This window comes from Terrapene carolina, unplaced genomic scaffold (genome assembly GCF_002925995.2).
Source record: "Terrapene carolina triunguis isolate 2854851 unplaced genomic scaffold, T_m_triunguis-2.0 Scaffold951, whole genome shotgun sequence".
Classification (NCBI taxonomy): domain Eukaryota; kingdom Metazoa; phylum Chordata; order Testudines; family Emydidae; genus Terrapene; species Terrapene triunguis.
In genome coordinates, this window is record NW_020665302.1 from 4,119,227 (window position 1) to 4,141,638 (window position 22,412).

At 48.9% G+C, this 22,412-nt stretch overlaps 1 protein-coding gene across 1 annotated transcript in view; it reads right to left on the bottom strand.

The window, feature by feature from the left end:
* Positions 1-681: 681 nt before the first annotated feature.
* AIFM3 (apoptosis inducing factor mitochondria associated 3) overlaps positions 682-22,412 on the bottom strand; it is an 86,102-nt gene continuing 64,371 nt past the window's right edge. The window contains exons 16-20 of the mRNA XM_026661245.1: positions 20,108-20,225; positions 16,296-16,394; positions 13,182-13,257; positions 3,483-3,587; positions 682-721 (exon numbers count right to left, since the gene is read on the bottom strand). Of these exons, the coding sequence (XP_026517030.1) occupies positions 682-721; positions 3,483-3,587; positions 13,182-13,257; positions 16,296-16,394; positions 20,108-20,225 (438 nt within the window). The remainder of the gene's footprint in view (positions 722-3,482; positions 3,588-13,181; positions 13,258-16,295; positions 16,395-20,107; positions 20,226-22,412) is intronic.

Genomic DNA, 22,412 nt, shown 5'->3' on the forward strand with positions numbered 1-22,412 from the left:
CACCATAGGGTGTCTGGGAGAGTGTGGCTGGGGGGGCGGGAGGTTGGTGCAAGTGATTCAGGGTGTTGGTGAGGGCATGCTTGGATGTGAGTGGAGAGTGGGTGAGGGGTAGGCTAGTAGGGTGCGTATTGTGGGTGAAGTCGGGAGCATGGGGTGCAGTGAAAGGCTGTGACATTGTTTATAGGGGGAGCAGACGTGTCGCAGGGTGGGTAACTTTACCATGCGGCCAGGATGACTAGTTTGCCTTGTTTTTGCAGGCGGTCCCTCCCTACCAGAAGAAAGTGCCGGTAAGTTCCATTCTACTCGCCCCATGTCCCTGCAGCCAGCAGGGCTCGTGGAGAGATGCAGCTGTCGGTGCTAGAGCATATGCTTGCTTCGGACTCTGCAGACCAGGGCAAGTCAGTGCTTCCTCGGGGATCCCGTGTTCTCCTTGTGTTTCCATAGGGTTTTTAAACTCTGCAGAGCCCACGCACGCAGGCTGCCACTGGTGCGTCAGAACCACCGGCTGTGTGAACAGAGGGCGTTGTTGGGAACATAATGGTTCAGTGATGCTGGATTCTTCAAAGGGTGAGGGAGGCAATGACTCAGCTGACTAGATTTGCATTTAGCCACGGAGCCTCCTGGTCATCCCGGTCTCCTCTCGGGCAAGTGCAGCCTCAGCAGAAATCAGTTCCTTCCACGTTAAGAGCCTTTTCCAGTTAACCAAGACATGTCTCCAGTTCTAAGGCAAAGACAAAAGCAGGACAACAGGATTAGCCAGATCTGCTCACCTAGTGTTTCTGAGTTTGCCTTCTGCGCGGGTCAGTATTGCTAGCTATCATGCTGCTCCAGTTTCTCTGCAGCAAACACCCTCTCTTCACTGCGTTGCCTGCAACCCTGCTGGAGGAGCTGGGGCAGAATATTGACCTGATATAGCCAAATACAGAGAGGGGAGCATGTCCAGGCTTTGTGTCATTAAAGTCTTCTCTATATCCCAAGCTGCACTGGTTTAAATAAAGGTGTGATTTAAAAAAAAGTGATTTAGTTAAACCAGTACAAAACCCTGTGTAGAGGCTCTTAATTCAATGTAAATTTGGGTTAGGTTGTTTTAGCTGAAATTGTTAAAAACCAGGTTTAAGCTGAATTCCGAATGGCCACACTGGGTTTTGCACTGGTTAAACGGAATCAGTTGTTGAACCAAGTTCCAGGTGAACCAGTGCAACCATGAATATAGGCCAGGCCCATGGGTCCAGCGGGGCAGAGGCCCAGATGCGTGCATGTGCACAAGTTGAGGAATGAGCACTATTGTGGATACACGTTAACAAATCCAGCCCCGTGTGTCCAAACTCCCTTTCCACAGAAACAACAGATTTATCAGCTGCTCTATGCAGAGGGGACAAACCACAGTCAAACCACTTCATTCCAGTCAAAGGAGTCTTTTCCATGTGAGGGGCTGCTCCATTTAGGCAACTAAACAGAGTAAATGACATTTCTGCAGGAATTAGGAACATCTCCCAGACCAGGGCTTCAGCTGTTGACGTTAACTTAAAATCTGTCACTTTAACCCTTGGTTGCTAACATGCGGCAAGTTCAAGATACAAAAGGAAACATACTTGCCATGACGAACGAACAGCCTTAAATACGTGTACGCAGCAGGAAAACAAGGAGAGAATGTTCGGTTAGTATTGTGTCCTGTTCCTGATGCATGGCAGGGCCAAGAGTCCTTTCCCACCCCCACCCCCAGGAGGGGCAGAGAACAGGCTGGCTCCTGACGGGTCGGGCAAAAAGCAGCCTCGGCACTCTAAGGCCAGAGCAGTGAGACTGCTTTCTATGCTCTGCAGGCAAGGAGGGCGAAATGCCAGACTCCCCCTGTGGGAAGGGTCACTGCTGACCAAGATGTGGCACATCGCAGGCCCCAGAACCTCACTCACCCACTCCTGAAATAGACCCTTAACCTCTGGCTGAGGCACTGAAATCCTCACATCACGGTTTAAAGACTTCAGGTTCCAGAGAATTCTCCATTTACACTAGTTTAAACCTGCCAGTAACGTTTACCTTTCATGACATTTTTCACATCTGGTGACTGAAGGAATGTAAAAATAAGTTGGGCGCTTTTGAGGACAAAGAAAGTGCGGGAGCGGGGGAAATACATTTTGGCCATTATAAAATTGCAACTTAATCGAAGTTCGTCAGAGGGACAGTCTGGAGTGATCTGATGCATATCCATTTCAACTTGGCTGAGTTAAAGGATTTATATACGCTGTTGGATTTTCATTCAGTGGAAATCAATCTCCCAATATTTTCTTGGCATCACCTATGTAAGTTGAGTGGAAATTAGGTCTGCCTTCAGAATGCGCCCCCTTCTCCTAGGGGTACGTGCTATGCCACATTCCATTCTTGGTCCATATGCTGTTATATACAGGCTCCCTCCTCCGTCACTGTGGTTTGGTCAGTGCACAGGCAGGGATCCTGCAGAACTGGGCCTGCATGGCTAGTTCCCTGTAAACGTGCGGGACTCACCCCTGCAGCACCTCCTGCTGGTCGTCTCAGGGAATTAGCTTTTTCCAGCACTGAGCGTTCTCTGCAGGCCAGTGTCCTGCTGCCCCCCCGTGTCTCTCCTGGACCCCGGTGCCCCTTGTCTTTGGGGTGCTGCCCCCTGGCAATACCCCCACAGTCTCACAGTCTCCCCACCCTGGGGAACTCCCCCAACCTTCTATCCCCACCTTGCCTCAGTCATGGGCTACTGCCAGTCACCATCTAGCCCCCGCTCACTGGGGCAGACTGCAGTGTAAAAGCCACTCATCATAGGCAAGGTGAGTTTGGACCAGCTGCCTTCCTCTGCCTCCTAGTACCTCTATGGGCCTTGGACCAGGCCCTGCAGCCTGGGGAGTTGCCAGACTGGAGCTCCCCTGCTCCTCTGGCTCTCCCCAGCCCTGCCTCACTTCCAGTACCCCTCCTGCAGGCAGCCAGGCCCTGCTCTCTCCCAGCCTGGAGAGAGACTTCTGGGCCTCTGGCTCACAGCCTTTTTATTCAGGCCAGCTGTGGCCTGATTGGGGCGTGGCTGCAGCTGTTTCCCCAATCAGCCAAGGCTCCCTCTCGCAGTCTCAGCCTTCTCCCAGGGCTGATTTCAAGCCCTTCAGGGCAGGAGCAGGAGACCACCCCACTACATTCCCCTTGAGGCGATCCATGTGTAAATGTGATGGATGATGAATAGTGACTAAGGGAGGGAGAAAGGGATAGTGAGTGGTGGAGGGTTAATGAGTGTAGTGGGACTAGAGGAGCGAGTGTGTTTAGGAAGTACAGCTGACAGTAGCAAACAGCAGATGGATATTTATGGGTTGTCACTTGTCATTCACCTGAACTGATATAGGATGAACCACTGCTTCTAGCCCAGGCGGTGTTTCTGCTCTAGCACCTGCCAGCTGATGGATCACTTGCCCATCTGGTTTTGATTTTACTTGGCCCGATTTATGTCACAATTGTCTTTAGCAGCGTCTACTTACTCCACATCTCGTTTTCTGATCGCTCTCCCAGAGGCCATGACCTCAGCGACTTTGGACACAATCGGGTCATAGTTCATACTAGCCACAGCAATCACCTCCTCGTTCCTACAACAAAGATCAGAGGTGTGAAGGAGACACTGCGGGTAATGAAGTGAATGGCTTTAGATGGACACTTTTTTCCTTCACGAAAGGGTAAACTCCTTGATGGAACCACCAGGGACTATGAACCTATAATCTCTTCCCAGCTTCAGGAGCCCCCGTTAGCCCATGTGCTTGTTACCTCAGAGAGCAGCACCCGGTGAGGAGAGCGGCCGGTGAGCAGCATGTGGGCAGGCACTGGTGGGGAGTGGATGGAGCCCTGGCTCCATGCCTGGTCCCAGCTTTGCTCATGGGACAGCACAGCGACACACTGCCCCTAGTCAGGGCAGTACGGTCTGACCCTGTGGTGCTCTGATGTGGCTTTAAGTACTAAAATAACCCAAAACATTTTTTTGAGGTGGAAAAATAATGTCCAGCTGCCTCTGGAGGAGGAGGGCAGAACCTAGACAACATGATAGATGTTGTACTAGAGATGTGATGCCTTCTAGTGTGCAGAGAAACCACAGTGCTGCGGGTGGTGGAAAATTAGGTGAATGTGATTCTAGCCTTTTATTTCCTCTGCCGGTATGTTGAAAAGTGCCTGGAAACAAAGTGAAATGGTTCATTGCACGTTGAACAAAATGTCTGTCAACTTTTTCAAATCACCACATTTTTTCAGAGTTTTTGGATTAGGTCTGGTTGAGCTGAAATTTTAAAAAAGCTTTTTTGGAAATGCCAGCAAGCTGAGAAATCATTTATTCCCCCAGCTCTAATGAGGACCACACCTAATAACGTACAATGGTTTTTCACTGCTAAAAAGAGTCGGGAATGTCATACAGACAAAGAGGCATGCAGTCTGTGCAGAGCACTTGAGCCTAAATCAAAATGAACCTGTACAGCATTCAAGTAACTATTATGCTTCTGACAAGAATACGTGTTCACAATTTCTCTGAAACCTGCAAAGAGATTCATGTGTAGAACAACATGAAAAGCAATGCAATCCCTCACAGAGTAAAGTAAGAAATATTCCAATAAGAGGGTCCTTCTGTATCAAAGCGCAGGGATGGAGTGATGATAAAGTACTTAAACTCATTGATTCAACAGAGTGGTAGCTCTAATAGGGATAGAAGAAAAATGTTGGATTAATATGTTCTACCCTGAAAGAATTAGATACTTTTGAAAATCCCCATCGTCAATCTATTTAGCTCATTGAAGAGAAGCATAAGAGGCGACAAGTACCTAGATTAAGGATTCTGACAGCAAACAGCTCTTTAATCTAGCGTAGTCAGAACAAAGGTCCAATGGCTGGAAGCTGAAGATCGATAAATTCATACTAGAAATATGGCACACATTTTTACCAGTGAGGGTAATTAACCTTTGGAAGAATTTATCAAGGGATCTGGTTAATTCTCCAGTTCTTTGCAAGTGTCCCACAGGAAATCGGACATTGAATGGGTTGATGGATAAGCTTGAGGAGACAGTTGTTGATGCTATTGAGCGGAACAACATTCTGTTCTGAGATCTCAAATACACCAATGGCCTTGTCTTGTTGGCTCAGTTGGGTGAATTGAAGTAAGAAGTAGCGTGTACGGGTCTGATTATTAATCTGGATAAAATTCAGTCCTGGCCCTTGCTATCAAGCATTCTCCAACTCCAGATTTCAAGCAGCTCGCTATTAACAGTCCAGACTGGACATTGAGCAGGTGGCAACTGGCAAATACTTGACGTGTCACAGACAGTGCTGGAGGTTGCTCAAGAGACGTGGGCACTTGTATAGCAGCAGCTGCTGCCATGTTTCAGACCCTTCATCAGCCTCTGTTGCAATGCTACAAAGCTGCGGCTCTGTAGAGCCACGGTTCTACCCACTCTGTTGTACGCCAGTGAAATGTGCATGCCAAGGAAGGCTAACGAGCATTTGATTGATGTTTTCAGTTCTTATCGTCTACATCAGTTTCTCCTTATTAAGAGGCAGGACAAGATCAGAAATGAGGATATTTGAAGCTGACCTCAGCAACGGCTTCCGCCAGCAATGGTTTGGTTTTGGTGACTTTCTTGGCACAGACGTGTTATTAGGATAGAAGACCAAAAAATCACGAAGCGTGTTTACCCAGGAATGCCGCTACACAGCTAGTGGTCATGTGGTCACCTGAAGCTTTGGTGCTGCAATAAGATTGCCAGTGATGGGCATAAACTGAACAGCCAGCCAGCCTGCAAGACCTAGCTGGAAATAAATCCAGGTGGTGCTTGTTCTGCAAGGAGGCCATGTCCCTTTGGGATTTGCCATGATGATGGGAAACGGGGGTGGGGCTCCAGGAAGCCAGTTATGCCTACTGGATTCTCAAGGTGCATCTGCCCTGGCCCTGGCACAACAGTGCAAAGTTTCGGGGCTGCTGTAACTTTCACCAAGTGAAACATTCACCAAGGTCCTTATGGGACCTTGTACCAGTTATGAATTGGCCTGGTGAAGTAATCTCCATCCTTACCCCTCTCACTCCCAACACCCCTCCAGCCCCCATCAGAATGTTAATGGTCGTTGGTCTAGGAGCCAGCGATGACACTTTATGCCAGGTGAGAGCTCCCCACCACTCGAGAATTTCTTAGGCAGCTAGCTGAGGCCAGAGTCTGGAGGTGGCAACAAAATGGTTTGAAATGAGGAGAGAATCTGGGTCTTTAAACCAAGCTTGGATGCCATTACGAAAGATATACCCTACCTCAGCCACTAGTTACTGGGCAGGATGCAGGAATCACAGGGTGAAATTATCTGGCCTGTGTTAAGCAAGCGGGCAGACCAGTTGATCAGAATGGTCCTTTCTGGATTTAACATCCCTGAGCCAGATTCTTAACAGGTGTAAATGGGCACAGCTCCAGTGAAGTCATACTTCAGTAACCAGACTGTCTCTCTCCCCCCACCTCAACAGCATGTTTGCAGCAATCACTTTTAAAAACTATGTTGAAAAATAATTTTTTTTTAACACAGTGGAAACTAGTGTAGACAGGGCTTAGAAGAGCAGCAATAGAAGCCCGGTTGATCTGCATTCGACACCGACACCGCTCCCATAACTCCAGGTGTCACAGCAATGACACCCAGATCTGGGTTGTACACAGTCTGGGGTGAAAACCAATAATCCTCAAGCAACTAACCCAAACACTAGCAGGCTATTACCCTGCCTGCTGGGAACGCCAGATAAGTTACAAACTAGATTGCAAACAATTCATTCTGGGAGACTATCTCACTACAGAGAAATGCAGTCTCTTATCTAAATATCAGATCAATGTACAAAACTAGAAATAGATACTGACAAGTATAAAACTTCTGCAATGTCACGGGCACCTAATTAGGTAGCTTAGACGAAAGGTGAGAATGAAAAATGACAATTTCCACTTCACTGTTCAAAGACAAGGAAATAAGAGGGAGACTCTATCAATCAGCTAGGGTAAAAGATTTGCTATTCTGAAGCAAGGAATAAACAATGTATATATTTGGGAGAAAGAAAAGAGATGGCACAAACACTTTCCAAATAGGTAGCCTATCGACTTAGGGTTACCAGATAGCAACTGTGAAAAAACAGGACAGTGGGTGGGGGTAACAGGCGCCTATATAAGAAAAAGTCCCCAAAAATGGGATTGTCCCTTTAAAAACGGGACATCTGCTCACCCTACCTATCGTTGACTGAGAATTGGGCATGATTGAGACGATGACAGAACCATTATCAATGGAGAAATCCTCTTATAGACTCATACACTGGAATTATTTATTTTGGAAACATTTCTAGGTCTTGTAATGTCAACAAAGTTATGGACAACTGGGTCCTTTTATGGTGTCTCAAATAGGACATCCTTAATACGTGTCACTTTTGAAAATCTTGGCCACAGGAGAAACTATAAGAAATGCCTCTTAAAGTCAACTGGGGCACCATTTCTGACACTGTGGGGTGGAAGAATTAGGAATCAAGGCCCACAGACAGAAGGCATGAAATCCGTATGGATCTCCACCACCTTTGCAGCATCATTCCTCCCTTTCCGACAGGAGCCCTTCAGTGGGGTTGGGGAATCTGTATGTGAGGATGGGGTTGGCTGGAATGGAAGGGTATGAGGTTGGGGAAACAGGGATGACAACTGTGGAGGAGTGGAGTATCAGAGGGGTAGCCGTGTTAGTCTGGATCTGTAAAAACTGTGGAGGAGAGGTTCTGGGGAAAGGCAACAGTAATGATCCTCCATGGGAGCTCCTTGACCTTGGGGATCAGTAAGCTCTGCAGGAAAATGTAGGTCAATTTTGAGGTTGGGAGGCAACCCTGGTGTCCCAGAACAATAATCAAGAGATTCCGCCGGGTGAACTGTATGGAGGGCCCTTTCTCCTATGTTTCCTCTCCTGGGCTGATCTAGCACCAAGATATTTGGTGATAAGAAACCAATCTCCTTTGTGAGAAGAGCACTTCAACCTTTGCTCTAGCAGCACCAACCAGGGGGGCTGGAACGATTTGTATAGTGGGGGTGCGGAGAGCCATTGAACCAAACTATAAACCCTGTATGTAATGGAAACCACTTCAAGTCAGGGGGTGCTGCAGCACCTCTACTCCAGCACCTATGGCACCAACAGGGGCTTTGCTTGTGCTGTTGCCCTGTAACCCTGGGGTAACAGGCAGGTTTGGTGGGTTGTTGTTGTTGTTGTTTTTACCAATTTCTTCTTCAATCTCTGAAAAATAACGTTAGTTTAACTGTGGAACTGAGCCGTGAGAGCAGGCCCTGGAATGTAAGCCACCCGCATTTCATTGCAATGAATGAGAGAGGGGAGATCAAAGGGCAAATAGGCAGCGAGGTCCAGTCTCTCCAGCTTTGACTAGCGGTGGAAGTCAGAGGAGAGTCAATTTATGACAGTGGCCTCCCTCCCAGCATCAGCACTGCACCAGACAGAGTTGCCACCAAAGGTTAGAAAGAAGAGACTTTTTCAAGCACCTAGAAATAACTCCCAGGGCCTGAGAGGCAAAGACTGTCCTTGATTCCAAGTAATAGGATATAAAGAGATAAAGAGAAGGTGACACTAATGTCCCAGGCTTAGAAGAACCCCAGACTGATTAATCAGTGCAGCCCCCCACTAGCTAGAGCTGTTCAAAGATACCTCAAGGACTTTATGCAGGTGGTCATCCTATTATAGAAAAGCCAGTTCCTGTGGGCTTTCCTAAGTCACAGAATAACACACATACTTTTAGCAGCAGACTCCCACTTTCGATCTGGTTTGTTTAAGGCTTATTTACAACCCGTAATATTTATGTTAAGGTTGGCCAGCAGGCTGTGTTCAAGCAGCTCTCCTTTCCCTGACATTTCACTGCTCGGAAACCTTTGAAACTTCCTTGCTTTACTAAGTGTTGAACACAAAGTGACGAATCAATTACCATAATAATATGCTGTCATTATTCATATTAGCTATCCATAGCTTTTCATCTTCACAGTACTTTACAGATGTTTAATTAAAGAGATTTGACATTTCCTTCCTAATTAGGGATGGAATAAATACCAAAATATGCCAAATATTTTCCTGTGGTATTGAAGAGGAGGAATATAATGAGGCTTCAACAAAAGTCCCATTTTGAGCTTCAATATGTGAAGGAATCATGTCATCATACAACTTTTATTGAGCACTCCGGAATCGTGCATTCAGTTCTGACCACTTCACGGGCAGAGAGACTGGAGACTGTTCCGAGAAGAACAACAATGATCCTGGGGTTGGAGGAAGTGGTTAACGGACTTATTTGGAAAGACTGAAGGAGCTATATGTGTGTAGGTCAGTTAAGCAGCAGCTAAGGGGGAACATAAGCCTGTCCATATCCGAAGTAGAGTTGGTAAGAAATGTTTTGATGGAAGAGTTTTCTGTTGGAAAATGTAATTTCATTGAAATAAAAATGGGTTTTGGGGAATGTCTCAATTTCAACAAAGTTTTTGATGAGAAAAGTCTAAACAAATCGTTTAGGTTTTCTCATTTCATTTATGTGTCAAACTGTTTCATTTTGATAATGTAAAAATGTTGCTTTCCAACTTTATCATTTCAATTCATTTTGTTTGAACCATTATAACAAAACGTTAATGTTAATATCACATGTTTCTATAGTGTATTTAATATATATAATTGTGAAGGGGCCACGCACTCACTCTGCGGGGGGGCGGGGGGGGAGAACCAGCGAGTTCTTCTGGGCTCATTCAGCACCTGCAAGGCTTGCTCTGCCTGGAGGGGGGAGCTTAAAAAGGGGAAACTTGCCACAGGATGGGGTGGTGAACAGGACGAAGACTGATACACCTCAGAGACTGCTGACAACCGAGACAGATCAGCCAAGAGGGAGACAGTTGCAGGCCTCACTGCTCCTGAAACTGCACGGACCAGTTGTAAAGCAGGATGCTGCAAGAGGAGGGGCTGGAGGTAGACCCTAATTAAAGACAAAGACCAGTTGATAAGCCAACCCCCAAAAGGGTTGTGTAGCGGGGTGGTCACCCCGCTCCTGCCCTGAGGGGGTTAAAGCAGCCCTGGAGAGGGCTGTGGCAGAGAAAAGCCAGGCTGATTGGGGGAAGCAGCCACAGCTGGGGCCACGCCCCAATCAGGCCACAGCTGGCCCTACAAGAGGGCTGAGGGCCAGAGGCTAAGAAGAGTCTCTCTCTAGGGCTAAAGAGAGAAGGACCCGGCTGCCTGGGAGCTGAGCAGGGTATCTGAGGTGGAGCAGTGCTGGGGAAGGGCAGAGGGAGCTCCACCCTAGTCAAACCCCAGGCTGCAGGCCTTGCTAAAAGGCCAAAAAGGTACTAGGGCTGCAGAGGGGCAGCCCAGAGATAGGCAAAGGCAGCAGGTCCTAGCCCCCCCTTGCCGATGATGAGTAGTTTTCAGTCTGCCCCAGTGAGTGGGGGCTAGATGGGGACTGGCAATAGCCACTGAGGCGAGGCGGGGATAGCGGGTTAGCGGGTGGGGAGACACAGATTGTGGGTTACTGCTGGGGGCAGAACCATGGTGTAAAGGGCACCAGGGTCCGGGAGGGACACAGGGGCCAGCGGCAGGCGAGACACCGGCCGGCAGAGGGCGCTCTGGACTGGAAGAGCTAATTCCCAGGATGATCAGCAGGAGGCGCCGCACGGGTGAGTCGTCACTCCGCTACAGGCTGACTCCAGAAAGATTGCCCAAGAGAGGGTCCATTTTTGCCTTGAAATTCTTTCACTCTATTCCCTGCTCTTGTAAGGGAAAGAGAGAGAAAAGGAGCTTTCTTTTGTTTGTTTTTCTAGGAGAACCCCTCCGCTGGGGGAGGGCATTAGAAACACCTTGACATTTAAATGAGATGGGAATCAAAATGATAAAGTTGGAAAGAATTTTTTTTTCACATTTTCAAAATGAAACCATTTGAAGTGGGGTCTGGGGACATGTGCTGGGGGCTGCTCTCGGCTCCCCCACCCCAGGCAGATGGCGGGTCCGTGGCTCCCAGCCTGCTCCGGCTTCCGGCTTGGCCAGGGGTGGGGCCTTGGGTGAAAGATGTGGGGCGGGGGCACTGAAGGGGTGGGGGCCCCTGACCCCCCCACTTTTGGGAAGGCTCCGCCACCCCTGCAGTGCAGCCCCTAACATTTATGTGTCCTGCCACCTAATGCAATTCACAACTCTGAGTTAGGTGCCCCTTACAGAAATCACGGGGAGATTTAAGTGTCTAAGAATGGGTTTCACACAAAAGCCAGCATGGGGAGCAGGGTGCTGCCTAAGCTAGCCAATAGGAAAGGCTGAGGAGGGGTGTGTGACCCACACCCTCAAACGGATTTAGCCCCTTAAGTCTGAGCTGGAGGTACGTGAATGGGGCACCTATGCCTGGTGGAAAGCAGGGGTGATGGTTCCCCACTTATAATCTTTAGCCCAGGAAGTGGGAGACCTGGGTTCATATCCCCCTGCTGCCTGATGTGGAGGAGGAAATTAAGGTCCCCCACCTCTCAGAAGAGTGCCTTAAATGTATAAATAATCAGCTCTCCACTGGAGCAGGGGGACTGAACCCTGGGCCTCTGACAACAGTGCCCTAATAGAGTCCTGCTGCCCCCAATCAATAGTTAAGTATTTATGGACAGTGGAACAATGTCCACTGGAGAGACTCAGCAAGCCTTGCTCTTGGCTACCCTATAGCCCAGTGGTCAGAGAGGTAGGAGACAAGTTCAAATCTCTGCTCCACATGAGGCAGAGGGGGGATTTGAACCCAGCTCTCCCACATCCTGGGGCTGTGCTCTAACCATTGAACATACGGGGGCACCTCCTTCTCCACTGTCCTGTGTAGGGGTTTAGGCATGCTCTCGGCATGCCTACTGCATCAGGCGTTGGAGGCAAGATCGGTGAGAAATGCCTAGTTGCAAATCCCACTGCGGCTGAGGTGTGAGGTAGGTGTTGACCTGCTGGGAGATGTCAGGAGCGAGGTGACTCAGTGAAGGCCCAGCTGCTGAAATCGAGGTGCCTTGGGGACTTTAAAGGTGGGAACTTGGTGCCTACAGGTTTAGACAGCAGCTGAGTGGTGGTTTTGTGAATGCCAGTGGCATCTAAATGTTGGATGGCGGTGCCTAAAGTGAGTTAGGCACTTAAGTCACTCTTAAGAATCTCACCCATTTCACCTACTCCACCCCTCTCTGAGGTCTACGTTGTGTTGGGCATGTCTAGAGAACATTCATTGTGCAGAACAAACTGAACCTAATGCCCTCATGCAGCATTGGTCTCAAAACTCCTCTGATTTCAAATACAACAAGGAGTCTGGTGGCACCTTAAAGACTAACAGATTTATTTGGGCATAGGCTTTTGTGGGTAAAAACCTCACTTCTTCAGATGCATAGAGTGAAAGTTACAGATGCAGGCATTATATACTGACACATGGAGAGCAGGGAGTTACTTCGCAAGTGGAGAACCAGTGTTGACAGGGCCAATTCAATCAGGGTGGATGTAGTCCACTCCCAATAATAGATGAGGAGGTGTTAATTTCAGGAGAGAAAAAGCTGCTTCTGTAATGAGCCAGCCACTCCCAGTCCCTATTCAAGCCCAGATTAATGGTGTTAAATTTGCAAATTAATTTTAGTTCTGCTGTTTCTCTTTTAAGTCTGTTTCTGAAGTTTTTTTGTTCAATGATAGTGACTTTTAAATCTGTAATAGAATGACCAGGGAGATTGAAGTGTTCACTTACTGGCTTTTGTATGTTACCATTCCTGATGTCCGATTTGTGTCCATTTATTTTTTTGCGGAGGGACTGTCTGGTTTGGCCAATGTACATGGCAGAGGGGCATTGCTGGCACATGATGGCATATATAACATTAGTAAATGTGCAGGTGAATGAGCCCTTGATGGTGTGGCTGATGTGGTTGGGTCCCCTGATGGTGTCGCCAGAGTAGATATGGGGACAGAGTAGGCAACGAGGTTTGCTACAGGGATTGGTTCCTGGGTTGGTGTTTCTGTGGTGTGGTGTGTGTGATCTGATTTCAGATGTGTCATTTTATTAATGCACAGCAACCTGGATCCTTGGAGGGGGAAAAACTGATGGCTAGTGACTATAGCAGAAATAGAGTAAAAGGAAATATTTCAATAACTGAGCAGTCAGATTAATGTCCATGTTGGAAAGTCTCAAAGGGAAGAGAAACACTTACTTGGTGTAAAATGCCACAAACTTCAGTTCATCTAAATCGCCTTGAAAGACGACATCATCAAATCCTTCCCCGTGGCCTGAAAAACAGGGGAAATGTCAAAGCGGTGCAGGAAGCAGGGTGCTGCTCCCTTTGCCCTTCCTCCCCTATGGTTCCACATTACGCAATCTCATGTGCACACAGATACTCACACAGGCACATACGTAGACAACACATGCCATATGGCGGTGGTCTGTCTTACAGCCACAACCTCTTTTTGGATGACAGTCTACAAACCAGACACACCCTCACTATGTGCTGGGATTGGCGTGATAGTCGTAAAATCCCAGCATTCTTTGCTCAGCCATCTCCTAAATGATTCAATCATAGTGCTATGGGAAGCCACAGTCTGCCACAGTCTGCCCACTAACGTCATTAAGAAATTAAGTGTATAAGTGTCACTTTAGGTGCCTAAATCCCAGAATCTGGCCCCACTGGGATTCACAAAACCACTGCTCAGCTGCCACCGAACCCTGTAGGTTCCTAAAATTGCTCAGTACCCATGTTTCTGCCTCTGGGCATGGGCACTGCAGCTCCATGCCAGGTGTCCAGGGAGAAGGAAGAAGACCTCCCCCATAAACTTTAGCCCACTGGTGAGGGTACTCAGCGTGGCTATAGGAGACCCTCAGTTCAAGTCACCCCCTATGCCTGGGTGGGGGCAAGGATTTGAACAGGGATCTGCCACCTCTCAGGTGAGTGCCTATCACTGTGGTATGAGATAGTCGGATGTGGGGAGCTCCCTCAGTGTCTCCTGTTGAAGCTGTTGCACTGAGGACAAACAAGGAAAGAGTCACTGGGACAAAGGGAGTGTGTGCTTTTTGGATAAGGTCCTTGCCAAATTCCAGAGAGCGCTCCCAAGCCCCTGTTTGTTCTCAGAGTGACATTGGCCAAATGCGAGGGCTCTGGTTCCTGACTGGCTACATTTTGCTGGGTTGGGGAAAACTGGCTGTTCTGAAAACTCACCAGAACAGAATGGGAGGGTAGAGTGACTTGGTGTGTTAATATTTTGAGTGAACGTGGTGATGACGACGCTTTAGTGATCCATGTGTAATGTTTGCTTAAGACACGTTTTGCTTTATTTTATTCATCGTTTGGTGTATATATTACAATTTTATAATACTTCTAAATCATTTCTAATGTAATTTTATGTGAATTAAGATGTTTTTCATTTCTCTCTCTCTCTGTCTCCCTGGACCAGTGATTGGTTCATTAATTATCCACAGAGGCAGCTAGTCCCGCCTGCCTCTTGCGCTGCTGAGGCTACATGTCTATTTTTAGCACACTAACGCTCGTCAAGCTAGTGCAGGTATGTTTAGCTGGAAATGCCACCTTCCAGCACCAGCAGAGATGTACCCTGACTGATACAGGAGGCACTGGAGGTTCAGAATAAGGTTGTGGGCATAAGGACCTCAGAGGGATAAGCCAACAATCTCAGGTGACTGGAGAGAGAGGGCATAGCTGAGAGAGAACATGGCAAAGGAACTGTGACTTCCTGATCTGAGAGCCAGTTCTGTTCTAGCCTCGGTGTACTTCACAGAGGCCTTGGGGCTCCTCTAACCTGTACTGGCTGACTCTGGCTCCAACTGGCCAGTACATGAGCTGAGAATGGCCCGAGCAAAGTAGCACATTGGTCCCCTAAGATAGAGGCTGCAGGGGGTGGTAAAGGAGCCATATCCTAGCTTTAGCTCTGCTGGGGATTGCTTCACAGTGGGGGAAATTGAGTGGCTTTCTAGCCCCTTTGCTGGGGCTAAATGGGATGAAGAAGAGACTCAGACCCAGAAGTGATGTCCAGATTAGCACAGTGGTTATCTTCCCTATTTGGACGTGCTCAGAACTCTCACCAGTAGAATCTACTGCCAACCAAGTGAACAGGCAAATTTACCTTCACGTGTTGTTCAGATGCTTTAGAATGGGCCTGCCCAGTACTGTGTGTGCAGGTCTTAAACCTACAAATGATGTGGTAACAGGCTGGCATTTTGAATTCATGCACAATTTGGGTCGCAGGAAAACTTCACATTATAAATAAGTTTTCCATGATGAAGAAAAAAGAAAACAAATCTCCTGTATCCTCTGACCTGGGACCACAGAGACTGAAAAGCCTCAGTCATCACGATCATGTGATATGATTATTTTAACTTGTTTGGAATTCTTTTAAATTAAACCTTCACTCTGAATGTTGTGGCTTTATAATGCTTCTTTTTGACAACACCGCCATCATGTATTTCACTCAGAATACGCACTCTTGGCTTTAACTCCCTGTTCCCATAGTTTTTTGTCTGGGAATTCTCTCAGAACTCCTCATGTTCACACATCAGCAATGCCAGCCAGAGGCGCCGACTCAGTGTGTGTGCCGGGGCTGGAGCACCCACGGGAAAAAAACAGTGGGTGCTCAGCACCCACCAACCACAGCTGTTCAGCAGCCCGCCAATCAGCTGTTCAGTGGCTGGCGGGAGGCACTGGTTGGGGGGAAAGAGGCTGAGGAGGGGAGGGAAGAGACAGGGTGAGGGCAGGGCATTGGGGGAAGGGGTGAAGTGAGGGCGGGACCTTGGGATGGAGCGGGGGTGAAGCACCCACCGGGAAAAATAAAACTCAGCGTCTGTGATACCAGTCATCACAGTCCAGCTACCTCACCCCTCAACTTGGTCACCCTCATTGGGTCCAGGTGCCATGTCCAGTTCAGGCACTGCCCCCCGAAAGAGTTTCAGGCATTGCCCCTCCCCCCAGTCAGATTCAGCTGCCACCCATCACCCCTAGTCAGGTTTAGGTATTGCCCCTCCGCCTCAGTCAGGGACAGGCATCTCCTCCCCCCTGAAGGTCAAGCCCTGCCCCACCCTAGTCAGGTTCAGTACTGTGCCCTCAGAGCCATCTCCCATTTGTAAATCTTGGGGCGCTAGGGGCCCCTCCTGTTCCCACAGTAGCACATGTGGCATTTTTTCCTAAAGTGCAGACATCAGTCGCTGGTGAGACCCCTCCAGGTTGGAGGAGGGAGCTGGGTGTTATCCCCCCAAGATTTATGTACGGCTCCCGTCCAGTTCAAGCGGCTGCCTGGCTCGTCCGGCTCGCATTAGTATGTCTGACCTGCATAGCGTAGGCTCTTCCCAAACACAGCCGTCCACAGGTACGGGACCGTGCTGATCTCCGTGCCATGGGCCAGCATGTTCAGAGCTGCTATGCGGCCTGGGAAACCGAAGAAACAGAGTGTAAGAAAGGAAATCATGCGGGAGTCTTGACACACACGCTGTGCCTGGGCAGGCCCAGAGTGCTCGGATTGCGCCCAGGACTTTGGGATGGTTTAAAGCCTTTTGCTACCAATTGCTCTAATCACAGTTTAAGTGGAGCCTAAGACCTTTCACCTTAGATTAAAAAACGCCCATCAGACAACCAAGCAGAGGGACGACAGCAGAAGTTTCATGAACCACAATGCTAGCAAGGTCATGGTGAAGCCCCTCAGTTACCTGCCTTTAAAGGAAGGTTGTGTGGCTCTCGTTCATCTATAGACCCTTAATCTGCACCCTCCCACCCCCGAGAAGACTGGCTACCAGTAAGGATAAGATTATGTCACGGAGATCATGGATTCCGTGACTTTACGAGACCTCCTGCTTCAACCCCAGGGCAGCAGGGCCAGAGCTCTCAGCTTCCTCAGGGAGACCTGGAGCCACTGCGGATGGTGGGACCCCAGAGCTCGGAGCCGCTGGGGCTGTGGCAGAGGGATCTCGAGCTGTCGGCAGCGGCAGGTGCTGGACTTCCCCCTCCCTCTTGCAACAGACCTCAGGCTCTCTTCCCTCTCCTCCCCAGCCCCGCTTGGGCATCAGTCAGCTCCCCGTCAACACCGCCCACCCCCATTATTTTTAGTAAAAGTCACAGACAGGTCACAGGCTTCCATGCATTTTTGTTTCTTGTCCGCGACCTGTCCGTGACTTTTACTAAAAATAACCGTGACAAAATCTTAACCTTAGCTACCAGTCTCACCCCCGCCCCTTTCAGTGTTCCCCCCCAATGACAGGGCAGAATGGCGCCTGGCACCTTTCACAGATATCGAAAAATGAACAAGGAGAGAGGGGAAGAGGAGGGACAGTGGATAAAACACTTCTCAAGAGCAGAGATCTTTATGGGGCAAAGTATCAGTGCCCCCCCAAAATCTGTACTGGCACCATGGTGATTCAGGGCTTCATAGACTGAGAATGGCGTTGCTGTAGGTAAAGAAGAGCATGTTTTCAGTGCCGATGCTTCTTTATGTCATGTAATGATATTAAAATCCTCGAAGCATGTTTAGAACGATGCTAACCAGAGTATTGCGTTCAAAAGGAAGGGTAACCTGGGTGATAGAACTCTAAAAACTGACCACTGGGACACCTGGCTGGCAGACTGGCAGTGCCACAGTGGGACGCGTGAGACTGGGGGGGTGGGGGAAAAGGCTGATGCAAAAAGGAGAAAGGGGCTAGTGTGCAAGCCGGGGGATGACTGAGTCCTTCAACTTGCCTGGGGGATTTTTCCTTTTTTCTGGGTAAACTGTTGGACACTGAGAGAAGCCAAATGCCTAAGGCCAGCAGGTTAAGGACAATAAAGGTATTTTTAAATACATCAGGAAGAAGAGGAATTCTAGCAATGGTCTAGGCCACATCTGATTATGTTCAATATGGGCAAAGAGAAGACAGTCGCAGCCAGAACAACCTAGACTTGGTGCTTGAAAATCACTCATTTCCCAACACTGGGAACAATTATGAGCCAAACTGAATAAGAGGAAAAATTGAGATAGAAAAATGTGAATGAAAAATAGGAGTTTATTAGAGGGCCAAAAAGCCAGGACTCCACACACAGGCTAGATGACTACTTGGGCTAAAAACCCACCCTGGTTCAGTGGTGAAGTGAAGGCAGCATTAGAACTAAAACAGAAACATAAAACTAATGGAAGAAAAGGGAAATCGAAGGAAATCAGTATCAGTTAGAGGCTATGAAGTGTAGAACATTGATAAGGGAAGTGTCACAGGGCGGCTGACCCCTTTAAATGAAGCAGGCCCAGTGCCCCTGTGCCAGTTTGGCCATTTAAGAGGGTGAGGCAGTGCCTAGGGCTGTAAACGAGCCAGGCAGCAGGGCCCTAGTGGGGAGACAGATCTGGTGAATTGGGGTTACCAGCTTCATTCGGAAGAAGGCAGGTGAGAGCTACCGGCAACCAAGAGACTACAGGAGGTCCTCGTAGGAAGCAGAAGGTATTTCCTGGGAGAAGGCTGAAGGCAGGGGCGATGCAAGCGGGTTTTGTTGGCTGATCTCCCTGAGCCAGGGCTGGAGAGGGCGGAAGGCAGGAAGAGGAGCGGCAGCAGCAGAGAGAGGTGCCTGCTGGCTCTAAGCCAGAAAGCCGAAGGTGGAAGAGGGCTGGAGGCAGGGGAGCAGCAGAAGGGCTTGCAGCTGACATGCTGGAGAGCTGGACCCAGGGAACAGCGAGAGGGCTGGGGGAGTGAACCATCTCCCGGCAAAGGGGCTGTGGGGTTCCCGTTGGGAAGAGCAGGGTGACACTCCGTCTGGAAGGGCTAGGGTGACTATCCTGGCAGAGGGCTTGAAGAGGACTGACAAGGAGCTGAGATGTAGTGGAAGACACTGCAGTATGAGGATGCAGTCCCAGCAGAGAGCCTTGCGGGGTGAGGTTCGTGCTGGAAAGAGAGGGTTTTAAGGATTACATGCACTGCAGTGATATGGACTGTGTTGGGGACTTTCGATTATGGACTGATTTGCACTATGTTTTGATAATAAACTGGCCCCACGGAGGGGTATTATTGAGGCAAGAAAGCGGATATGTAGTTACTGGGGACTCTGAAGGAAGGAAACTGAGGCAGGCGTGCCGGCTGTCCAGCATGGAGATGTCAGCAGGAGGAACATATATCACAGATTGACTGGCCCCTTTAAATGAAGTAGGCCCAGCTCCCCTGTGTCTGTACAGGTGCTCCTAGTTTGGCCAACGGAAGGCGGGGCAGCACCTGGAGTTATAAAAGGATCAGGGGGAAGAGAACCTGGTGAGTCAGGGCTGCCAGACTCACTCAGTAAAAAAATAGTTGAGAGGTACTAGAGACCAGAGGCCTGGAGGAAGCAGAAGGTGGCTCCTGGGCAAAGGCAGGAGAGCAGCAAGAGGGGTTTGCAGTCTGGCTTCCCCGAGCCAGGGTCGGAGGGGCTGAAGAAAGGGAGGCAGCGGAGGGGCTAATCTGCCGACATGTCCACACTGGAGAGTTGGACACTGACACTGGGACAGTGAGCAGGCCGGGGCAGTGAGGGATGCTGTCTGATTTGCACTGTGTTTGGCTAAAAAACTGGCCCCAAGGAGGGTTATTATTGAGGCAAGAAAGGTTGTGTGAAGTTACTGGGGACTCTTAAGGAAGGAAACTGAGGCAGGTGTGCCTGCCATGCCACAGCCTGCTGCAGGAGGGTGCTCCAGGAAGGATTGTGCTATGGCAGGAAGTTAAAGGCATCACGGAAAAATCCCTGGCTTGCACAGCTAAGGACTAGGGCTGTATTTGGGGGCCTAAAGAGAAAGGTGGGCACCTAGTCGGATTTACAAGCACGGCAATGGGAGTTAGGGACTCGACTAGGTTACATGCTTTATTAAGTCCCACTAGGCACCTATCTGCATCAGTAGGTGCCTAAATATCTTTAAATCTGAAAAACCCCCGTTGGGTAAGGACCACTGGCCAATCTAAGACAAACAACCCATGACGGAATAATGAGGGATAATATTGAACAGTCAAGTGAATGGTGAATAATAAATCCCCATTCCCCTGCTACCTATTCCCAACTGCCTCTCTATCTAGCCAGGTCTGGCTGGCTGACTTCCTGCGCATCTTCAAGACAGGCCTGTCCCTAAGTAGTTCAGGAGCCCTAATGTGAAGGGACTGAAATACACCCACCATGCATATGTGCCATCTGCCAGTGAGGGATGTTCACCTTCTTGTTGTTACGCAAGGCCAGTGGAAAGGTGACAGCATCACCAGCTGCAAAAACTCCTGGGATGTTGGTCTGCATCATCTGAAAGGAAGCAAGGGGCTGTTAGCACTGTAGTAGGGAGAGGGCCTGAAACATAAGCCCATGTATCAAGGCCTGGTAGGAGGCCTGAGGCCTGGGCTAAAGTAGTCAAAACTTTGCTGATATAAAGCAAAGTTAAATAGTGAGCAAGAGGCAGGCCAGTCTAGCGGGGAATGGAAAGTCCCACCATACACTGAGCTGCGGCCATTGTCACGGGCACACACGTGCTAGTAGAATTGTAGACATTGATCTGGAGAGCTAGGACTACGCTTCGTCGATGATAAACCTGGCCTGGTGCCTTCGCACCTTAACGGATTTTGTGGTCATTGGGCGGTTCGCTCGAGGTCTGCTGTGCCAGCTGTCTGCGCAGAGCTGGGGCAGCGCACAGAGGGAACACACGCAGCCGAACATCTAACCACAAGCACCACTGGTGATTACGCCGCAATCGGTGTTACAAGTGCAGGGTCAGCAGCAGCACTGCTTCACCATGATTACAACACTTAGCCAAATCAGGCAAAAATAATCCAAGCGCTAGAGGAGAAGGGAAGGGATGAGAGAGAGAAAAGAAGTTGCTTCCCCATCTACACCCAATGCATTACTCCCACTTCTCCTTTGCCAGCTGTACCCACATAGGGCTCACTGGATGAAAGGATAGCAGGGCCCGGGCATCTGGAACCCAGCCTCCCCCACAATCTCTAGTGTCAGCACTACAAGATGTCTTGCAAAACCATACCATGCCATAGAAACAGTCCTAATATCAGTACCTTCCCAGAGACAGTCAACCTGTCCTGTTCCACTGTTCCTGCTGATGGTGAACTTTTATACATAAAGATGTATTTTTACACTCACATGGGTCATTAACTAGGTGTGACCCCCCAACCTTCATCTTCACAGCACAGACCTTTTTCACCTCACCTACAGGACAATGGGCGGTGGTTCTTGGGGGGGAAGGGGAGTGTATAAACCATGCTACTGCTCTCTGTGTGGACCATGTAGGGAGCCACAATCACACATTGTTACTAGGTTACACAGTATTTGAGAGAGCAGCAGGACACTAAGCATCAAGATTCTAGGTGTGTCTTCCTGTTTATGCGAGCATCGTTCAGACAGACATGCTTCTGTGAGGGTTGTCTGTGATGACAGAACCCAGAACCTCCAGCTGTAGAAGCACAATCCCCTGACACTTGAGTTAAAGAACCACATCATGTAGCACACAATGAGCAGTACAGTCATAAACCTTGATCGGTGGTATAACTTCAAGAGGGTGACCGCTGCAGAGTCATACTGTCAGTGTGGGTTACACACGCATCTGATTTGGCAAGCCGCTTCTTGAAGACTGTGTGGCAAAGTGGATGAGAGTTGGCTTGGTCATACGAGAGACAGAGACCCAGGTCCTCAAAGGTATTTCCCATTGAAGTGGATGGGAGTTAGGGGTCTAAATACCTTAGAGGATCTGGGTCCTATCCTGGCTCTGTGAAATGGGTGCATTAGAGTCAGCCTCCAAGGCTACAGTAACACAGTGCGGGTTCTGCACGGCACAGGAACATTAATAGCACTTAGCGTAAGTTCTGTGAGTAGACCTCTTGGTTACCGGGTGTGTCGTTTAGTGCAACTGTGGATACACTCCAGGAATTTGTGGGAAGGGGTGGGAGCGCTCTCTCTATTTTTTTCTCATTTTGCTTCCTCAGAATCATTTGATGTCTGAAGCTTTTCACATCCTCATGGGACAGTCCACAGCAGGGGCCAAAATCGCATGCTCTCGCGCGATTTTATTGTGAGTCAATATTCATACGAATCTGTTAATCTTAAAAAGCAACAGAGAGTCCTGTGGCACCTTAAAGACTAACAGATGTATTGGAGCATAAGCTTTCGTGGGTGAATGCCCACTTCGTCTTAAAGGTGCCACAGGACTCTCTGTTGCTTTTTACAGATCCAGACTAACACGGCTACCCCTCTGATACTTGTTAATCTTAAACTACTCACTTTGAGGCTACCGATAGCTCAAAAATCCCTTGGCTAAATGACCCCATATTTATCCCACATAGTCTAACCATGCCCTTAGTGAGCCACAGCAATTTTCAAGATACAATACTCTAAAATACACATGCGTAGGAAGATGACTTTGAAAATTTGGCTCTAAATAGCAACTGCACTACAACCTTAATTCTGGATTTGCTCCCACTCCTCCGC